The following is a 20226-nucleotide window of genomic DNA, read 5'->3' on the forward strand; positions in this document are numbered from 1 at the left end:
TCTATTGTTCACATATGTAGTACAGTAGACAAGCATCATCAGAAATTCTGGCTTTGCTTGCTCATGAAACTCAGTTTTAAAATTAGTATATGAAAGAAAAGTCTCTTTTTTTTATATGTATTATACATGTAATTACTCATAATATGGAGTGGTGAGTGACAAAACTTACTTCAACTAACTTTGGTGTTAATTTTAAACTGTTTAGATTAAACTTTGGTGTTAATTTTAAACTGTTTAGATTATCACAGTAGTATTATGTTAACAACTTTCTGTAAAGTAAACAACTAAATCCATAAATGACAGTTTGATTTTTATTTTATCTGTTATATATATTACATACAACTGTTTACCTTCTTTTGAATACCTTTGATGTCATATGTGCTTTCAATTCATTATTATTAAATATGCGAGATGAAACCTGCTCATTTTGAAGCTTTTTTTTGCTCTTTCAACATATTAGTTATATCTAAAATGATGAGGTGACTTAGGACATTTAATACATTTTTTTATAAAATCTTAGACAGTATAATGCTCCTATGAGATCCAGTTGGGCTTCAATACTGAACTACAGTTGAGTCACTCATCCACTAATTTTATTTGTCTAAAAGCCACAGGTAGTGAATTGTCATGAGTGTGTTAGTGCTTGGAAAAATATGTACATAACCACTCTTTTATAGCACACAATTTAAGAATGTGTAGTTCTTTTCATATTTCACTGATAATAATTAGGTTGATTGTCAATCGAAGTAAATTTTTCTTAACCTTGGAAAACTGACAGACTGAGGAAATATGCATCCTTTATATCTTCATGTTTTATTGTTCTTAGTCAACCATGATATGAAAAAATAATTAACTCTTCAATTAATGAATTATCCAATAATAATTTTCTTTAACAAGCATTTGTTTCTTTTTTTTGAAAAACAGTGTTCATTTCATCCTGAGGTCTTACATTTGGTAAGGCAGCAAATGGAATATATACCTTTTGTCTTGTGTAAAATACTACTGCTAAAGCCTTAAAAGTCTTTTACATATTTAAATCATAAACAGTGAAATTGCTTTTCATAAAAGTGAACTATTTCTGCAATTCTGAGTCCAAGACATTTAAATTATATAATACAATAAACCTGCCCCAAAGATCAAAGTTTTAGTGAGAGATTATTTTTTAAATTTTGCTGTGTTATCTTTTGTACTGGAAATAATTTTGTGAGCATCAACAAATCACATTCTTGTACATCCTGTTAATATGAACAGTAATACCCAATAAGAAACTTGTTTTTAATAATGTGGTAGATGAGTAAACAATGTATTAATAGAGAAATTTTCAAATTTGCACAATATACACATGACATATTGATCAAGAAGGTTGCTAAGTTCTTTTCGATCTAGATACCTATTGTTTTGTGACATTGACCTAGAATACCACCATTTATCATCCCATAAGAAAGTTACAATGTCATAGTGTGTAAAATTAGATATTTTCATTTGATAGTCAAATGCTCTTGTAACACAGTGACCTCTCTCTCATGTGTCATTAGAAGCAGTAAGTCAATCAGGTAGTGTAAGTCATTCTACACAAGTCTAGCATTAACAATTTAAGTAAGTGACAAGATTTATTTAGTATGAAACAAGAGGTCACCAGAATTATTGTTTATAGCCTGAGTCTTCAAATGTAATTCCTAAGTAAACATCATATCCATTGTAGCAAGTAAAATATATATTTTCACTGCATTATGTTTTTAAAAAAGGCTAATTTTCTGATTGTAAATTCAAGTTAAGTGTCTATTTCTCACAAACCCAGCCAGCAGATAATGAATTATTTTGCAGACCTATTTTGTCAACAAGTCTTAGGGAAGATCAGTTTGACCTAAAAATACCACAGTAACAGAAGTATTTATCAATAATTTCATCTAAAACATACAGATATAATATGTAATTTAATATTATAAGAAATAAAATTCTGAGTTTAAATGTATGTGAAATATTTAACATGGTCCATTAATCATTCACTATTATATTGTAAATTAAGCTGTCAAACCTACCATAATGTAAGCATTTCTGCTGATAAACTTAACAAGATTTTCAAGGCACCAGAAGCAGCATTTGCAGAGGCTGTGAATAAAAGTATATGTAAGCAAGTGGCAAAATAAATGTAAAATTACAAAACAGACATATCAATACAGAAGTTTTAGAATCATGAGATGATCTACATTTAAATTTATTTGCTGTACATTGTAAATATTTAAAAGTAGGCATGTAATATTTCTCACTTTCAGTAACAGATTTCAAGCCTCTTTTATTAGAGTTTATTAACAAATATCATATATATATATTATTTCTTATGCTTGACTGTAAAACACATGAGAATACAGACTATGTCAAGTATGTTTGAAAATTGTTTTACTACAAAAAATCCTGAAAGAAACATTGAGAAATGATAACAAATACACAAATTAGGTGCATATACAGTATACTGTGCAAAAGTGTTACAACAAAGTCAAAAATTAGATTTCAAGCTACTTTCAAAGACTAATGAAAAGTTAATCACAGGTGAAACATCACAATTTTACCAATCTTCATACTTAGTACAACAAAAACTTGATGGAAGTGCTTGAGTTCAGCAAACAGTTAATATTTTATGTATCCTCCTTTTGCATTACTCACTGCAGACAGATTTTCAGGCATTATTACAACATATTTAATAAAAGTGTCCATTGGGATTTTACTCCAACTTAACTTTAATACACTGTCATAAAGTATCTTTGGAAGTAATGTTTGATTTGTTAAGCTTTTGAAATATCAAATCCCAGATATGCTCATTTGGGTTGGGACTGAGGGTTCGTGGGGGTCATTGCATCATTTGAATGATTCCAGTAGCTTTTTACTTAACTAAATAATTTCTGCATCAGTTGGATGAGTATTTGGTGTCATTATCTTCTTGGTGGTAGAATCCATTACCAACAATATGCAAACTCCTGGGTATACCATAACATATCAGCATCTGTCCATTATCCCATTTATTTTGCAAATATCTCCTGTTGCCTCAGCAGAAAAACACTTTCAAACCATTACACTGCTTCCTCCAAGCTCCATAATACAGTTACGACAGAAGGTGTTTGTACCCCTGCGACGTGAGTAGGTTTTTCCTCATAACTTAAAAAGTATCATGATTAGGATAATGAAAGTAAGGTATGTTATAAATATTATATTGACACACATCTACATCAATTTTTGTGTAAATTGAACGACAAATAAACTGTTTATAAACAAATAACCAAACATAGGAGGGGCAGAAAGTGTTCGTGCATCTACTTTAATGGTCAGTCGTGTAGCTTTTCAGGTGAATTACTTGGCACAATCTCTCCTCACAGCCCTCCATGATCGTTTCATAGTACTCGACTGGTATTTTCTTCCATTCTTTTTTACAGAAGGCCTCCAACTCTTGCAAGTTTTTCGGATGACGCTGATGAACCCTGGTCTTCAACTCATGCCAAACGTTTTCAATTGAGCTGAGATCAGGTGACTGCGATGGCCACTCCAGAACACTTATATGGTTCCTCTGCAACCAGGATTGCACATATTTCGATGTGTGCTTAGGGTCATTGTCGTGCTGGAAGATCCAACGACGCCCAAGCCGCAAGTTTTGAGCATCATTCTTGATATAAGTGCCTAATATATCAACGTACTCTTCTTTTTTCATGATTCCGTTGATGCGGTGAAGGCTGCCTATACCAGAAGAGCTGAAGAAACCCCATAGCATGATCGAGCCACTTCCGTGTTTAACTGTAGCAATGGTGTCCTTTGGAAGATTTCGTTCCCCTTCTTACGGAAAATATTGGGAACATCATTGTGGCCGAAAAGCTCGATTTTAGTCTCATCTGACCAAAGAATACTCTTCCAATAGGTAAAGGGTTTATCTACATGCTTTCTTGTATACCTCAATCGTGCTTCTAAATGAACAGGCTTTAAATATGGAGTTCTACGAGGATGGCATGCTTTGAACCCAGAAGAGCGTAACATGTTTGTAACTGTAGAGGTGCTTACTTCAACCCCAGTTTCTGCATGTCATTACGTGTTAAATGAGGGTTCCTACTAACTTCTCTGAGAACCTTCCTCTTGGTTCTCTCTGGAATTTTGGTGGGGTGTCCGGAACGAGGGAGGTTAGCAGTTGATCCTGTAAGCTTAAACATGGCAATTATGTTTTGAACAGTAGATTTCGGTACATTAAGTTGTGTAGCAATACCAGAAAGAGACACACGAGACTTGTATTTTACAATAATTCGTTTTTTTTAAATCATTGAACAGTTGTTTCCTGTTTGCCATGATGACCAAGCAGATAATGACAGATGGCGCTAAATTGCCAAAAGTACATTTTTTGCTGGCTAAATTTCAATAATTATGAACCAAGTGTCTAGTGCAGGAATGGTCTAATGTAGTTTATTCACCAAACTAAACAATATCTTTACGGGAATATCAGTTTTTTCACACGTTCTGAAATGTATGAACACTTTCTGCTCCTCCTGTTTTTGGTTATTTGTTTATAAACAGTTTATTTGTCGTTTAATTTACATAAAAATTTATGTAGATGTGTGTTAGTATAATATTTATAATATACTATATGTCTATTAGCCTAATCGTGATACTTTTTAAGTTATGAGCAAAAAACTACTCGGGATGCAGGGGTATGAACACTTTCTGTCATAACTGTAGGTGTTATGAATTGAGGTATCTTTCTTCAGCTACATGATCAACCTACACCTTTAAATCAAATGTTTCAAACTTGGACTAATCTGCCCATAACACCATCTCCAATTATCAACAGTCCAGTTTTTGTGCTTTTTTAGCAAAGTTCAATCTCTTGACAGTATTTGGAGATTGAGTTAAAGTTCTTTAAACTGCTACATGACCAAATATTCCATTCTTATAAAGTCTTCTTGGTACTATAGATCTGGACACTTTTCTGTCATTTGGTACATGGTTATTTATCTCATGCTTAAAATCAGAAGCATTCTTCCTTCTGTCTTAAAGGCTGCATAAACAAAGATACTTAACATCAGTATCATTGTTAAAATTTACCTGTATTGGTCTAACAATTTAGGGTAAGCTTGACAGTGTTTTGGTAACATTTTAAGTCTGTATCAGTTTGTCAGAGAATCCAACCAGCATCACAAAGCTTTTATGTGAACTTTCTGTTCTACTGACAATTTCCTTTGCTCTATGGCCTGTAGCATGACAACAAAACTTAATATATAGTATTAAACACGGTTTTTATCAAAGTTTATTTATGGAGTGCTATTATCTTCATTTCTTTTATCATATGCTAGCTCCTTGCTAGTTTCTGACAATATTAGTTAAGACACTACATGGGATACCATAAAAGTTATTTCAGACCCTAAATGTGATCAGTATGTTCACTCAAGTAGAAACCTTGTTACAAGTATATGGGAATTCTAAAGAATGATAAGTATTCTCACCTTGGCTTATTCAGTTGTTAACAGTGATCAGTGAAGTATTATCACAATGTTTAAATTTACATTCTCTAATGGCATTGAAGAATTAGTCCCATAAAATGCTAAGAATGGTACAATATTTTGTCCTAACACTTTTGCACACTACTGTATAGAAAACATTTTAACTCTCTAAATGCACTTAACAAAATAGCTTCTTTATTTAGTAACCATTTTGAAAAAGAGTAACAATCTAGTTGTACATGTACAGATAATTCAAAAAGTGGTTTACTTTTGAGACCTCTTTGTTTAAATATGTACAAGTAGGAAGTAAACTGTCAACAAATATTTTTGTCAAATCTCAGAAGAGATAATAGCAATAATACTATGCTATTCTCTGAAGTGATCAGCAAGTCAGATTTTGGTGTCAAGTTTTGATCAACTATAAACAAAAAAGAAAACTTTATTTTTACCACATAAGAACTTTGACCACTTTGTTGTCATACTTTCTCAACTTCTGATCTATATATTCTAAAATGACACGAATTACTCGTAGAACAGCAATCAACAGGGATCCAAAAGCAACAGAACCAAGATGGTACCTATGAAGAAAAAAAATCTTTATGCTATGAGAAATAAAAAAAAATATTAAGTATAAAAGTTATGATCTAAATGCTAGAAACTGATGAAGGTTAACAACCAATAGGCAACAAGTTTTACATAAGCAATACATTAATCATACATCTTTGGTTTTGTATTCACAATGGAGAAATTAAGAAGAAATATGCTTATATGAAACCAAAGCTACACTGGATTACTTATCTACTGTGGGGGGTATGGTAAACATAATAAGTGCCTTCAATTAGAGATTCAAGCTTAACTAATTACCAATCTTAATAAATCCATGAAAGAAATATGGGGTATTCTTCACACTGAACATTTATTTCAATTTCCTACTTTAACATTGCTAAAGGAATCACATACAGTTCATATGCTGAAAAAAATGGTATAACTTTTTTCCTTTTTAAACCCTCAAACACCTTGATGCTTCACTGACAGTTCAAAAAGCCTTTGTCCTGAAGATTCATAATGGACCAATGCTATTAACTTCTGATCAAAGCAAGTTGACTACATAAATCAGAACTAAAATCATACACCTTGGAATGAGCATTTGAATGTCTATCCTACAACTTATAAATTCTCTATGCATAATTCTTGGTCTACTTATTTAGTCACAACTGCATTAAGAAAAAATTTTGGAAAGTACTGTATATTGTATACATTTGGAATAACATTATCAAATGATACCAATTTATCACATACGTTTTGGAAAAAATTAAAACTAATTTTATTTTGAGTACTTCAAAGGCTTTTTACATTTAACACGTGTTTCTTTTTACATTTAACACGCAATTAGGAGAGTGATAAAGTGCAGACTTACCATGTAAACTAAACAAAATTACTTTTTCCACATGACATATTGATCAAGGATGTTGCATGTTAGACTAGTTTACAATGATCAGTAATGAGGAAAGGTTTAGATGATATATACACACACACACAAAACCAAAATTTATACATTACTTTACAAAATTTTCTGACACATATGTATAACAAGATCTATAAATTGTAAACTTTCTAGTTGTTGCTACTTGGTATTTTAAGACATTTACTTATTTGCACTGTTGTTTTAAATATTTAAGAATTTTTAAAATTTCACATCAGGTTATTATGAGTAATTTCCTGTCAGTTGGAAATTCTAAGTACATGTTTAGGCTATTACTACAAATTTGTACAAAATGACTTTTTATGGTCAATTAAGTTTCCTAATAAACTATCTGAATCAGTGTAATATAGCTCTAAATAATTAGAATTTTGGCTATTATTCGACTATGTACAGACACATAGTTTTACATCAAGATATCATTCAAACAGTCTTGTATTGCCTCTGCACCATAAACTATATAATTTTCTTTTTTGTTTGAGTAAAAAATTATACATGTACATTATTGGTAATTTCTTTCTATACTATGACCCCAACCTCTGACTGTATATTTATAAGCAGATTATGTGCAGCTGTACCACTAAACATAACATGTACACTACATACAATTTTCATTGTCAGCAGACTAATTACAAAGTTCCAAGAAAGAGGAAATATATCCAATCATCTGAGACTGTGGCACCCAAAACTATCAATGGGCAATATTAACAAGGTGCTTACATATTAATGAAACCCTTTTTCTAGAATTCACTGACAGTGCAAGGAATGCCTAGGATGTGGCATCTACAGTTCCCAATGGTCAGCAATGAGGAGTCTTTCCTAAACACTATCAAGCATGCTCCAACATTAAAAATGTGCAACTTGGGGCACTTGTTGCTGTTAATAAAAATTGGTTGTAATGTGCCCTATGGACAGATGAGGCCAATTTTACTCTTCATGGCTGTAATTCTGTTATTTGGACCACTGAAAATACAAAGATCACATACAGAATAATTTTTTTAAATCTTGTTTTCCCCAAATATCACCATATCATGTGATTTGATCATTGACTTCATCCTGGGGTCATTCTTCTTTAAGCATGAAAATTAAAGGACTTAGCAACATGCACATTGATCATGTATGTAATGTTATCATAAGTTGTTCCATGCACATCTCATGCCAGAAAGTCAACAGCATAAACTGTTCAAGATGTCACTTTCAGGCAAGGACTGTATTGTGTCCCATCCCCAACTTCCAGTAAAAACCTTTGTAGGGGATTGGGTTATGAGCTGCCATTTTCATCACATCTGACACTCATGCTCTACTACTAACTAGTGGTTGAAAGGTTTTCTGTAGATGCAGGTTTATCATTTTAATACACAGCAACTAGTCTACTGTAACAATGAATACTGCAGTTGAAAATTGTAATGGCAACATTAAGGAGTTGCAACAGTGGAACTACCAAATGCCAATTACAAAGACCAATAGAATAAATTTCCTGCAATTCCTTTCACATTTAAGCTAAATATGTAACCGGTACATCACCTAGGTCATTATACTGGCTATTCTAGATACCTATAGTGCATAACCATCCTGTCTATATATTTCAATTACAGTTTCTTATTACATTTATTTACCTGTGATTCAACAAAATGTTTTAACAGTCTTACTTTATTTATATGAATGCATGACAATATATAAGTACAAACACTGTATAAAAAATAAGTTTAAAATAAAGCTCACCGTAAGCACGTCCCAACACCACTTGCAACAGCAAAGGAAGGTATGTTTTTTGGTTTGTTAAATGTCCAGTAATAGGTAGCAAAGGCAATGGCAAGGGACAGTTGACAAACACCAATAATGAAAAAAATTCCCCAAAACAAACCAAAAACATTATAGATCTGGGCACGAAGAAGGTTTGATTCACTTTCATAGGCAGAAAAAACACAATGTATGTCAGTAGTGATCTCTTTAAAATCCTAATAAAGAGAAAAAAAATTCACTGGTCTGAGAAAAAACAAAGTAAGAATTTAAACATGGGAAAATGAGTAGCATTATAGCATCTTGTGACAGAAAGGTAAATCTAAATCAAAAACTATTATTTTAGACATTCTAGATGCTCTAGTACTCAGTATGTGTTATATGCAAACATTTGAATTGTAACATGCACACGTACACATACCTACCTTCAAGTATGAGACATGAGACTTAACCATTAAAAAACTTAATACATAGAGAATTGGACTTACAATATTTTACTTCTGACAGTCACCCAGCTCAGTTCATTTTTATGTAAATCTGGTATCTGATTGTCCAACACATGATTTAAAATGCATTTGGTAGAGGTAGTGTCATACTTTTTATAATTAATAACATTTCACTTCATAAACATGTATAATCACCAGTAAATGTTACCACTGACAGTTTTCAAATGTAATGGAATTTTTGACATTGTGTAGCTACTAAAATGTTGTACTTACAAATTGGGTAAAGATATATATCATTTTGTTAATTATATCAGTGAATTTATTGAGTTTTGTCCATTAAAATATTGTAATGTATAGATATTCTAGCATAATTAAAGAACTGAAATCAAGAATATTTTCATAACTTATGTCAAGTCCTATTTACTAATGATGATTATAGATAAAGTAGACACTATTTCCAGGGGTGTCTGCAGAAATTGTTTTAAAGAAGGGGAGATGGAGGCAAAATCAAAGAACAATGGACCCACCTTCAAAGTTTTGCACATACAGTGAAGAGAATAAACAAGCTCCCATACTCAGCTTTGATGGGTTTAATATTTGTGAGATTAGTTTAAACCATACTAGAGATTTGCAGCAATATACACTCCATAATAGTAAAATTTGGTTGGCCCAAAATACTGCAGATATCTAGAGATTTTAAGTAAAACTGCTGACAAACCTGAGAACTTTTATTATAATTTAAAATTAGGTGTAATAAGTAGTGTGAACTTGTGGAGTGAATAAAAGCCTTGTAAATTCATATACATATACTTGAAAAACGAATAAAGAAAGAATTATGTTTCTTATTTTCTAGGGAGGGTCAAATGCCACCCCCCCCTGCAATGACCATGACCATTTCATAATTCAAAGACTTCTGTATAAGCAGTGCACCCTGCAACCAAGTAAAGGAAACATAAATCATTTATAAAGAACTGTTTCAGTGTCCTTAATTTTATATCTGTGCATGTGGTAATATATGCTCATCAATAGCACATTAATAGGATATGGTTTTACTGTAGAGAATAACTGATGAATTTGTGACAAAATGACAGCTATACAAGTAAACAAGAAACTATTTGACAGAATTATGAAAACCTTGAAAACATTTAATGATACAAGTAATATACATCAACATAATTTACAATATCTTCATTAATCCATTCTACTAAATATTATACTTCAATTAGTGGTTAAGTTATATCTAAAAATTGTAAATGAAATGCAGTTTGAGTAAAAATTACCTTAGGATCACAAGTAGGACTGTCTTGCAAAGATGATCCATTATGTTGATCCACATTTCTATATACTGCTTTTCCAGATGAAGCGATAGACCTTGTTGTTTATGGTTAAGAAGCCAGATCTGTGGTAGTAAACTTACTGCAAATGTCATATATGTATCATGTACATGTATAAATTGTTAAAATGTTATACTTTCTTTTTTAATTAATTTTGAAAGGAACCCATTTGTTTTCTTTATGAGTTAAGCTGCAGGTGATTTTTTTTCATTATATGATAGTGTATGATAATGCTGGTACTTGCTATAAACATACCTCTGTTTTAAAAAAATAATCTACATTTATATGATAGAGGAGTTTAAATGTAATGTTTATAAAGAACATAATCTGTTTACTTAAGTTTTAATGTTAATTTACCATATACACATATACAACGTGGAAAATGAAAAAGGATACATGGCTACAGCACCCCAGAAAATAAACAAGCAGAACTGAAGTAAGTATGGTATCAATGGGAAAAATAAAGATGAAATCATGCTACTTATAGCTCTGGTAGAAAAATAAGAGAGAAGGAAGATGGATTGGATAAATTAATTATTTTACAGAAATACATTAGCAACGTAAATATTAAATTGAACAGTAAGAAAAAAATATGTATCTAACTATCGCACATGCACAAAAAACAAAATTATATATTCTAATTCAATATAACAAAAATTAAGGTCATGAGCATGTCCAATTCAAATATACTGTAATCTCAACTAAAAGCCTTCTATTAATTATCCATAAAATATTGCATTATTAAACTACTTCATAAAAAAAATCATAAATATATTTGTTGGACAACAAAATAACAGAAATATATACAGATGTGCATATACCTGTGTTTATAATGTTCATATAGTTATAAATGTTAAGTATGTTTCTCAATATACAATCTTACAAGTTGTTTCATCTATTAAATGACGTGCTGTAAAACATTATGTTCTGAATGGTTAAATGCCAGTTTAACTCAGAGTAAGAACAGCTTTCCTGTGAGAAAGTTAATGCCTAGCTTGGATGAATTTTCAATGACTACTGTTGCAGTCTTAGAAAGCCAAACTCCATTTTATACCTAACTGTTAATAGCAGTGCTAGTGTAAAGTTAAAGAAGTTATTTGTACCTTTCAAGTACAAATAAGAATTCTTTAACATGCCTTCTTGGCATTCCATGCATTACTGAGTACTAAGAAATTTCCTGTTATCTGAGTTTTTCTCGTTGTAACTGAGTATTATTGCATCATAATATCTAGTACTGTGTGTGTGTGGAACTTTCTACACCTCTGTTGTAGTATAAGCATGTATATAAACTTCTGTTTAATAATAAATTAGATCTAGACTACATAATTGTAAGTTTAGTCATAAAAAGCATATAGTGACAATGTTTGAAGTGGAATTATCATAGAGTGTATTGTAATAACAGAGTATGAAAGAATAATTTGTTTTGTCAAGTTGTGTTCCAAAGTAACTGAATCAGCCTGTGTGGACTTTGATGAAAAGAAGACAATTATTTAAAACTCTGGATACAACTGTGTAATAAACATTTGACTTATTTTAATATATTATTTGAAAACCAAAGGCTGTTTATCAATGAAATTTATTATCAACAAGTCACAGACACCTGTGACAACAGGTAAAAAATCTCATCCATGTGTAAAAATTGACAGTAATAATTTACTAAATTAGTTTAGCACTGGTTGATACTTAATAACTGCATGGTAAACTTGTTATTACAATTAGAAGATTAAACATTTAATTTTAAAAATAAAGACTATTAGATACTTTTAATTTTCATTTTAGTAATTTGTTTAAAACTTCCATATCATAGAAAAAAGTTCAAATAACAAATTTAATTTAGTTCCTTTTATTTCATTACAAACTATAGCAACGTTACAACCATTAGTCATATTCCTAAGCCTTTGACATTATTCACTCATTGCACAAAACTAGTAAATGACTATGCAAGTACAAATTTCGTTTTGTATCTGCACCATCTATGACATATTCTTACATTAACAGCTAAACCACATGCATTTTATAAATATATTTGCATTACTGAAATGTAAAAATATTTATTTTTGTCACACAAAATCTAGGAAAATAATTACATAACAATAAGTCTAAACAAGAAAAATGCAGAACTGAGTACATTATATTAAAGTAATTCTGAGTATATGCAAATTAGTAAGTAATCTGAAAATCACAGTTAATGTAAAGTCACTGTGGAATACAATGTATCAGAACTACATTTTGATATTATTTTGCATTTCACATATAATGTGATCCCACAAAAAGCTGATTTTGTTTTGGAAGGGTATGTAACAGCTCTGTCTGCTATGAAATACTCATACACTCAAATCATTAAAATGTTCAATATGGTGATATCCCTTGTTTTTAATAACATTGAAAAGTTAATGAATATGAATTAAGACATTAGTTTTTCCAGAAAGAGCTATCCCAGCAGGCATGGATTCAATGAAAGAAGCCCCCTGTGAATTTTAATGAGGTTGAGAACTACTTTAAAATTCAGTTTTTATCAAACAATTTAAACATATGCAGGAGGTAGACAAAAAAAAATGAATCTCCTTAAAATTGTTATTTTATTATATGTTTTACTAGATTACAGAAAAATATGTAAAACTATATGTTTTTAGAATGCACTTTATGAGATCTATTCAAATATGATCTCAAATCCAAATTTTAACACTGGTTTTCGTAAACACCTGAACTTTTCACGATTTTAGTTACATTTTTCTCACAAACAGTGTTGTGCACCTGCTGTAGTTTCTTAGATCTTCTTATTACAATTAGCCTACAAAATGATCAAACAAGTTTCTCTTCAATTGTGGAGTTATTAAAAGATGTCTTAGAAATAAAAGAATTGATGTTATGGAATGGCCAGATCAATCACCTGATATCAATCTGATTAAAAGTTTATGGGCTGGGTTAAACTGATCAATGAAAGATTTCAAGCCAAACATGGAAGATGACCTTTTTGAAGTACTCAGAGAAGAACAGTAGTCAATCAATCAGAAGTACCTGCACAGACTTCATTTACATTTATGTGAAGTAGTACTGAAATCCAAGGGAATGCCAGCTATACATTAACTTGTTAAAGTAGCTTGTATTATTTTGAGTTATATTTTTTACATTTGATAATTCCAGCATTATAAGTCTGAGGACATACCACTGCATCACAATGGGGCCCTTTTGCATGTACATTTACCTTTCTAAAACTATGTACACATACATTCATTAAATTATTTTATTTCATTAACTTGAGAAAAAAAGATAAACCTTTTCATTGTAAATACCTACTTTAGTTAACATTTCCCATCTACATTTACATAACCCTACCTACTACTTTCTTTAATCAATGAAATGGCGATCCTAATACGTGTACGAAGAGCAATTACCATCAGCAGTAGTATCAGCAAAACTATTCCCGAAATTAAGGCTGAAAAGATTAAAACATATTCTTATGAATCTCTCTCATTTTTAGTAACTAAAAAAATATACATTAATATGTATACAAATGCATTCAAATTTATAATACATCTTAATAATAAGCAGAACTAACACAAATAGTGAATTATTAATTCATTAAGGTTTTGATTAACCAAGCTTACAGACTGTGTCCTTATCTATTTATCTTTCTATTTGCCTATCAATGTACTTGCATACTGTTGATTTTTATTGTTTATGATCATCCTTATATGCATATTATTTGACTATTACAGTTACTATTATTTATTACTCTTTGTATTCTTATTTCTCAATCACCCAATTAAAAATTAAAGATATGTTTCAATCTCCATTTTAGAAACTTCATAAAAATCAATTTTTGGACAATTATTTGGAATTCACTTGCATTATTATTAGTAAATTAAATTAATGAATTATTATTATTACTACAACTTCTTGATGTACATATACCATATTAAAGTTAACATCTTTTCACTTAATATGGATTGGCATTTACAATAAATATTGCTGTTGAACATGGTTTTCATTTTGTGTGTGAAAAGAGTCCATGTGTACTTTTTAACATTATTTCACATTGAATTTACTTTTCCCACCAAAAAGTTGTATTCTGACAACCTATTACCACATATATTTATTCAGGCAATTGGTTGATCATCATCTCATCTGTAAATTGTGTGTAATGTTAACTAACAATTGACAATCTTGTCCACTAATATAGTGAGGTACATGTAAATAAACATATTTGTTGGCTGAGAACAGTGCTAATTTTGAAATGTTTAATGGATTATAATACCCAGCATGAATTTTGATTATAATCTAATTCATTTATGTATATAAAAAATCTGTAAGTTATAGGAGAAAAACTCTTTCAGCCAATCCAATTCCTGAATTTAAAAGGCACATATATAATATTACTAAAACAAGCACCTACCAATGGCCAACCAAGTTTTCCGTAGGGCTAGATAAGACTCCACATTAGTTGTGAAAGTAAAATCAGCATCTGATGCTGTGGAATCACTTAGTTCCAGATACTTCTTTACACTGTAATAACATACTGTAACAAAGAAAGTGAAACATTTAAAGATGTTTTCAGTCACAATGAGTCTCATATTCACTTTATTTTCTTTAATTGACTCAGGGTGATATATTCATATAATAGACTATTTATAAAATATCTATAAGTCTTACAAAGTTGTGAGTTCTTATAGTACAGCCTCAAATTTAAAATTATGATAAACAAGTTATAACAAAAAGTTTTTTTAATTTTATAAAGACAAGTAAGGATCAATATATACATTACCTAGATAACCACAGTAACAATGCTACATAAAGTACTGAAACAAGAAAGTAAAAAAAGAGAAAAAAGTCACTTATAGTTTATAAACATTTATTTATACTTTGGCAAATCACTGTAATTATGTTAGTCTGAACCTAAGTAGGGATAAAATTTTTCAAATTTTAGTAACTCAATTTTTGTAGTTTAACTTTCTTGTTTCAATCATTTTTGTTGGATTAAAACTTTCTACATCACTATAGCTAGCTAGGTTATGCACATAATAATATCCACTTTCCTTTATAAAATTAGTATATTTGTTTCCTTTATATTAGCTATATTTTTGTGTGCCAGCAATATACCAAGCATGATTTGTGTGTATACCCAATTCAATTTTATTACTTATCAGGATCTCTACAAATCTACCCTCAAATCTAATATGCCCTAATTAGTAACATCACCCATTTTATGTATTTAGATACACTATTATCCTTTTTCAGTACAAGAAAAAAAAACAAAAAAAAAACACTGAAATGCCGATCCTACATTTACCAAATATCAGATGATGACTTTTTTTTTTTTTGTCTTTTTTTGATATTAAATTACACAGCATTTTCAGGTTACTGTTTTTTAAATGCATCAATTTTCATATTAAGGGTATCAAGGTATACATATAAGAGCACCACATTGCATGATCTCTTGTTCAGACTCAAAAGAAAGCAATGGTTGAAAGAAAGAAGATGCAATTTATACAAATTTGAACATGGAACTGCAAAATACGGTAACAGTAGAGAAAGAGTTACTCGTGTTATTTTAAACAGTACACAACATGTACCTGTAATATTAAAAATACAATGCTACAAAGCTTTCTGCCACAAACCAAAGTGCCCTGTGGGACAGTAGTATGTCTACAGACTTACAATGCTAAAATTCAGGGTTTGATTAACTGAGATGGATTCAGAAGATAGTCCAAAGTGACAAACACCAACAAGAATTTTTAAACCAGTTTAGGAGATTTAGTTTAACCTTTATTTCACATACTTAGTTAACAAAGGAAAATAATCTTCATAAATATCAAAAAACAATAACAATAATTAAACTTTTTTTACAGAAAAATACTGTTATTTCTTACAAAACATATAAAAATGGTTATTTGTTATTTGCTCTTATCATAAAATATGATTTTAAGGTATTTGGTGTTGCTGATTTACATAATAATTATATATTTTTAATTTCATTGTACTGCCATGTTAATTATCAAATAGTGAAGACTAAATTTCTGAAGTTAAGTAAATGTTAACTAGTGTGTCCTGTATGTTAAAACAGGTTACAGTACATTTCTAATATTACATGATCTGCAAGCACATTTTTCACCTGCTTTTCTTATGTACAAGTTTTTAATCTTTCATTTAACCTGTTCTTGCACATAAAAGCCCAAAAATATAGCTACTGAATAAAACATTTATTTTAACATTCTTCTAATGTTTTGGCCACTCGTGTAGCTCTCATCTGGTAACTGTATCTATTTTGTGAAATACTACATAGGTATTCTATTCCAATTTAGAAATTTGAGTGCTGTCTCAATCATACTTGTAGATGCTTCGATTGTTGAAAGTGTCTGAAAAATCATCCTTATGTGACCCTTTGTTTTAGTGCTCATTTTTTGAATAAAAATAAATTTGCTGTTTATTTTGTTTTTAAATGTTTATGATATTTTTGGTTACACAGCAATGATATGGTAAAAGTTACATATGAGTGCATCTGAGTTTCCTGATGGTGGCCACACAAGTGGTTTAAACATCATAAAAAAGTGTAATTTTGGTATATGAATATACCATATTATTATAATACCTTCTTGTACTATTAATTACTTTAAATCTACTATTTATTCTGTATATTTGTAATTCTGATATAAAACATGATACAGAAAGCTATAAGTTCATTTTACATGAACAACATCTGTCCCTTTGCTATTTTCACCCATATAAATTTCACCCATGGTTAAGAAACATTGCATTTAAACAACCTAGAACATGGGTGCAGTTTAATGGTGAAGATGGAAGATCCACTAATGATCTTCTCAAATACATAAAAACAAATACACACACACTGGGTGTATTAAGTCTGTTTTAATAAATATCATTCATTTCATTTTTCACTTTGTGTCCAGTTTCTTTACATCATTCATTTTCATTATTCAAAGATACACTACTACTTCAAAATAGATATTTCTGATCAAAGCTCCAGTAATTAACTGAACCAACTACATTACCCAACAATTAACTCATGTTTATCTGTATAGAAAACACAACTATTTCCTTTCTACAAGCAATCTAACAAAAAGCCAGTTGCATAAAATGTTAACAATTAATCTGATAATACTATAAGTATATGTAGGCCATCTACAATGCACACTTCTTTAAAATATCATTTATTTGAAAGCCAACAAGCTAATTCAGTATAGTAGTAGATATCTTCTCATAAAAATAATGTCCATGCACACCTTAAAAATAGTTTTTCAATATTAATATAAATTCATGAACTCTTATTTGAATAATTACATCTTATAAACATCCACCAATCTCTGCAAAAAATTATTAGTTTGAAGATCTGACTGTAACAGGTTGAGTAAGTGATTTGTCACAAGTGAATTGAAAGAGACGATGCATGTTGTTGAAGGCACAGTGAAAGAAAAATATTTTAAAGTAAAAACAAAAAGAACTGAAGAATAAAAGTTGATCAATCAACAGTTAAACCATCGTGGATGTACAGGTAGGTCACAAAACTACTGTAATTATAATCACACCCCTCTCTCTTATCAGTAGTAGCACATGTGTGAGTTAAGACCTTTACATATTACAGACAGCTTACGCACAAACGTCTGTTGATACTTAAGGTTTAGTACATATAGAATTATCACAATAAATATATTATGACATCTGCTTTTCATTAAAATCAATTAGCTACATGCAAGATAAGAAAAATAGATATCAATCTAAAACATATCAAAATGAAATCATGTTAGCTGGATTTGTTTTTTTCCTAGAACCTATAAATAGAATTTAGTGTTGCTTTAGTTTCTCACTTACCAAAACTTAACAATCCAGTGATACAAAGTAAACTAACCCACACCATAACACCAGCAAAATACTTCATCAATAGAATCCACAAGAATACTTCTACCATTGAAATCAGTAAGCATCTGAAAAGTGAACCCAAGGCTTGGTTGTTCTTACAAGTATAGAATAGTATACATTTTTTTATTCATTGCATAGAAGTAAAATATTAAAAATTACAATTTTAAGTTTTAAAATACTAATATGAAGTGTCACAAAAAATACTTAAATAAATATACTTAACCACACAATACTGTATAAATGCATACTCTACATAATCACATCATATAACTGTAATTAATCATTACAGCTTAAATCAGATACCAAAGTCCAAAACAAAATAACATTCAGAACATTCTACTGAACAGAAACATATGTAATAACACATATATGGAAAGGAAATTTAGAGGCAACAAAGAGAAATTTTAACAAAACTGAACAAAATGTCTTCTTTTTGAATTTCTAAAATTTAAAATGTACATGTTAAATCATGTAGCATTGAACAATTCATAATTCTTTTGCATACTAAATTTTTCACAGTCTGTACTTTATTTCTATCTGCTCTAATGTGAAGACTGGAGTAACACAAATGCTTTTTCATTCTTGTTATTCAAAATGTTTCAAATCACTGCAGAGAACACTAGCTCCACCTCAAAAAAAGCCTGTAACTTCACTGTAACATACATTTGAAACTTATAAGCTTCAAACATAATCCTTTACTATTAATTGCTAAGGGAGATACTTACACTAACATTAACCACCAGCCTGCGGTAAAGTCTTGAAATATTTTTTCTCCAATTTCTCGGGCATTTAACATTGTTTCTAGAGATCTAACAAAAGAACTACTTATCAAACAAAGCCATATAAAAGTTCAGAAGTAGATTCATTTTATCAATTGTATATCAAAATTTAGCATAATAAATATCCTATATTTTAGTTTTTATTATGATTATAAGATTATAATCCCCAACAACAATGTATTAATCGACCTACATAAAGGTTGGAGATAATTAATGTTATCTGTGATCTCTCTATTCTTTTTTATAAATAGTAAAAAACAGAAATATTATTTTACATATTCTTGTTGTTTTGAACTAAGCACAAAGCTACACAATGGGCTATTTGTGCTCTGCCCACCATAGGTACCAAAACCTGGGTTTTAGCACTGTAAGTCCGCAGGCATTCTGCTGAGCTACTGGGGGGCATTTTTTACATCTTATACTGAGCTGAATGAATATTTAGAGCATATATTTATTGAGTATCAAAATATTAGACTTTGGTTACAAATATGATTTGCCTGCTGTGTAATAGGACTTGCATTTTATAATGCTACCCATCCACTGTAATACTGAAAATTACAAACAAATAGGATTATTATTTGTAATCTTATTGTGTTATGAATGAATATTGAAAGTATATATTTACTGAATAGAACTTTCATACAAAAATCAACTTCCTATTTAGCAGAAATGTTCCAGATCTTTCATATACAGAAACTTAAAATCTGTTCAGGTTTAACTCAAATATTTTAATCTTTCACAAATTAAGGTATAATTAAACAGAATATATAAACACATTTTATTAAAAAAATTAAATCCACTCATCTCTCAAATGACTAGTTTTGTTAATAATAAACACAAATATAAAAATATTCATGATAAATTGTTATCACTGCCTATATTAGAAATGTTTACTATCTTTACTCTGTGGCTCTTCCACATAAAGCATATTTGAAGGCCTACAGCACAATGAAACTTCCAGAAAAATAAGGAAAAATAATTGAATGTGAGGTATATAATGTGCGATGGACAAAGAAAACACTTTAAAATCAGAAACTAATAAACTGTTTTACCATACATTTTACTAGGATTACTTATATATAATTAAGTGTGTAAAAATTGTGT

The 20226-nt window shown here is 30.1% G+C and overlaps 1 protein-coding gene across 3 annotated transcripts in view; it reads right to left on the reverse strand.

The window, feature by feature from the left end:
* LOC143230828 (choline transporter-like protein 2) overlaps positions 1-20226 on the reverse strand; it is a 69940-nt gene that overhangs the window by 7097 nt on the left and 42617 nt on the right. For all 3 annotated transcript variants that reach the window (XM_076465042.1, XM_076465041.1, XM_076465043.1), the window contains exons 9-17: positions 19069-19152; positions 18296-18408; positions 14865-14987; positions 13805-13904; positions 10865-10957; positions 10415-10505; positions 8671-8906; positions 5918-6046; positions 2040-2109 (exon numbers count right to left, since the gene is read on the reverse strand). In XM_076465042.1, coding sequence (XP_076321157.1) covers positions 2040-2109; positions 5918-6046; positions 8671-8906; positions 10415-10505; positions 10865-10957; positions 13805-13904; positions 14865-14987; positions 18296-18408; positions 19069-19152 — 1039 coding nt within the window. The remainder of the gene's footprint in view (positions 1-2039; positions 2110-5917; positions 6047-8670; positions 8907-10414; positions 10506-10864; positions 10958-13804; positions 13905-14864; positions 14988-18295; positions 18409-19068; positions 19153-20226) is intronic.

The sequence above is a fragment of the Tachypleus tridentatus genome, chromosome 10, assembly GCF_004210375.1.
Source record: "Tachypleus tridentatus isolate NWPU-2018 chromosome 10, ASM421037v1, whole genome shotgun sequence".
Classification (NCBI taxonomy): domain Eukaryota; kingdom Metazoa; phylum Arthropoda; class Merostomata; order Xiphosura; family Limulidae; genus Tachypleus; species Tachypleus tridentatus.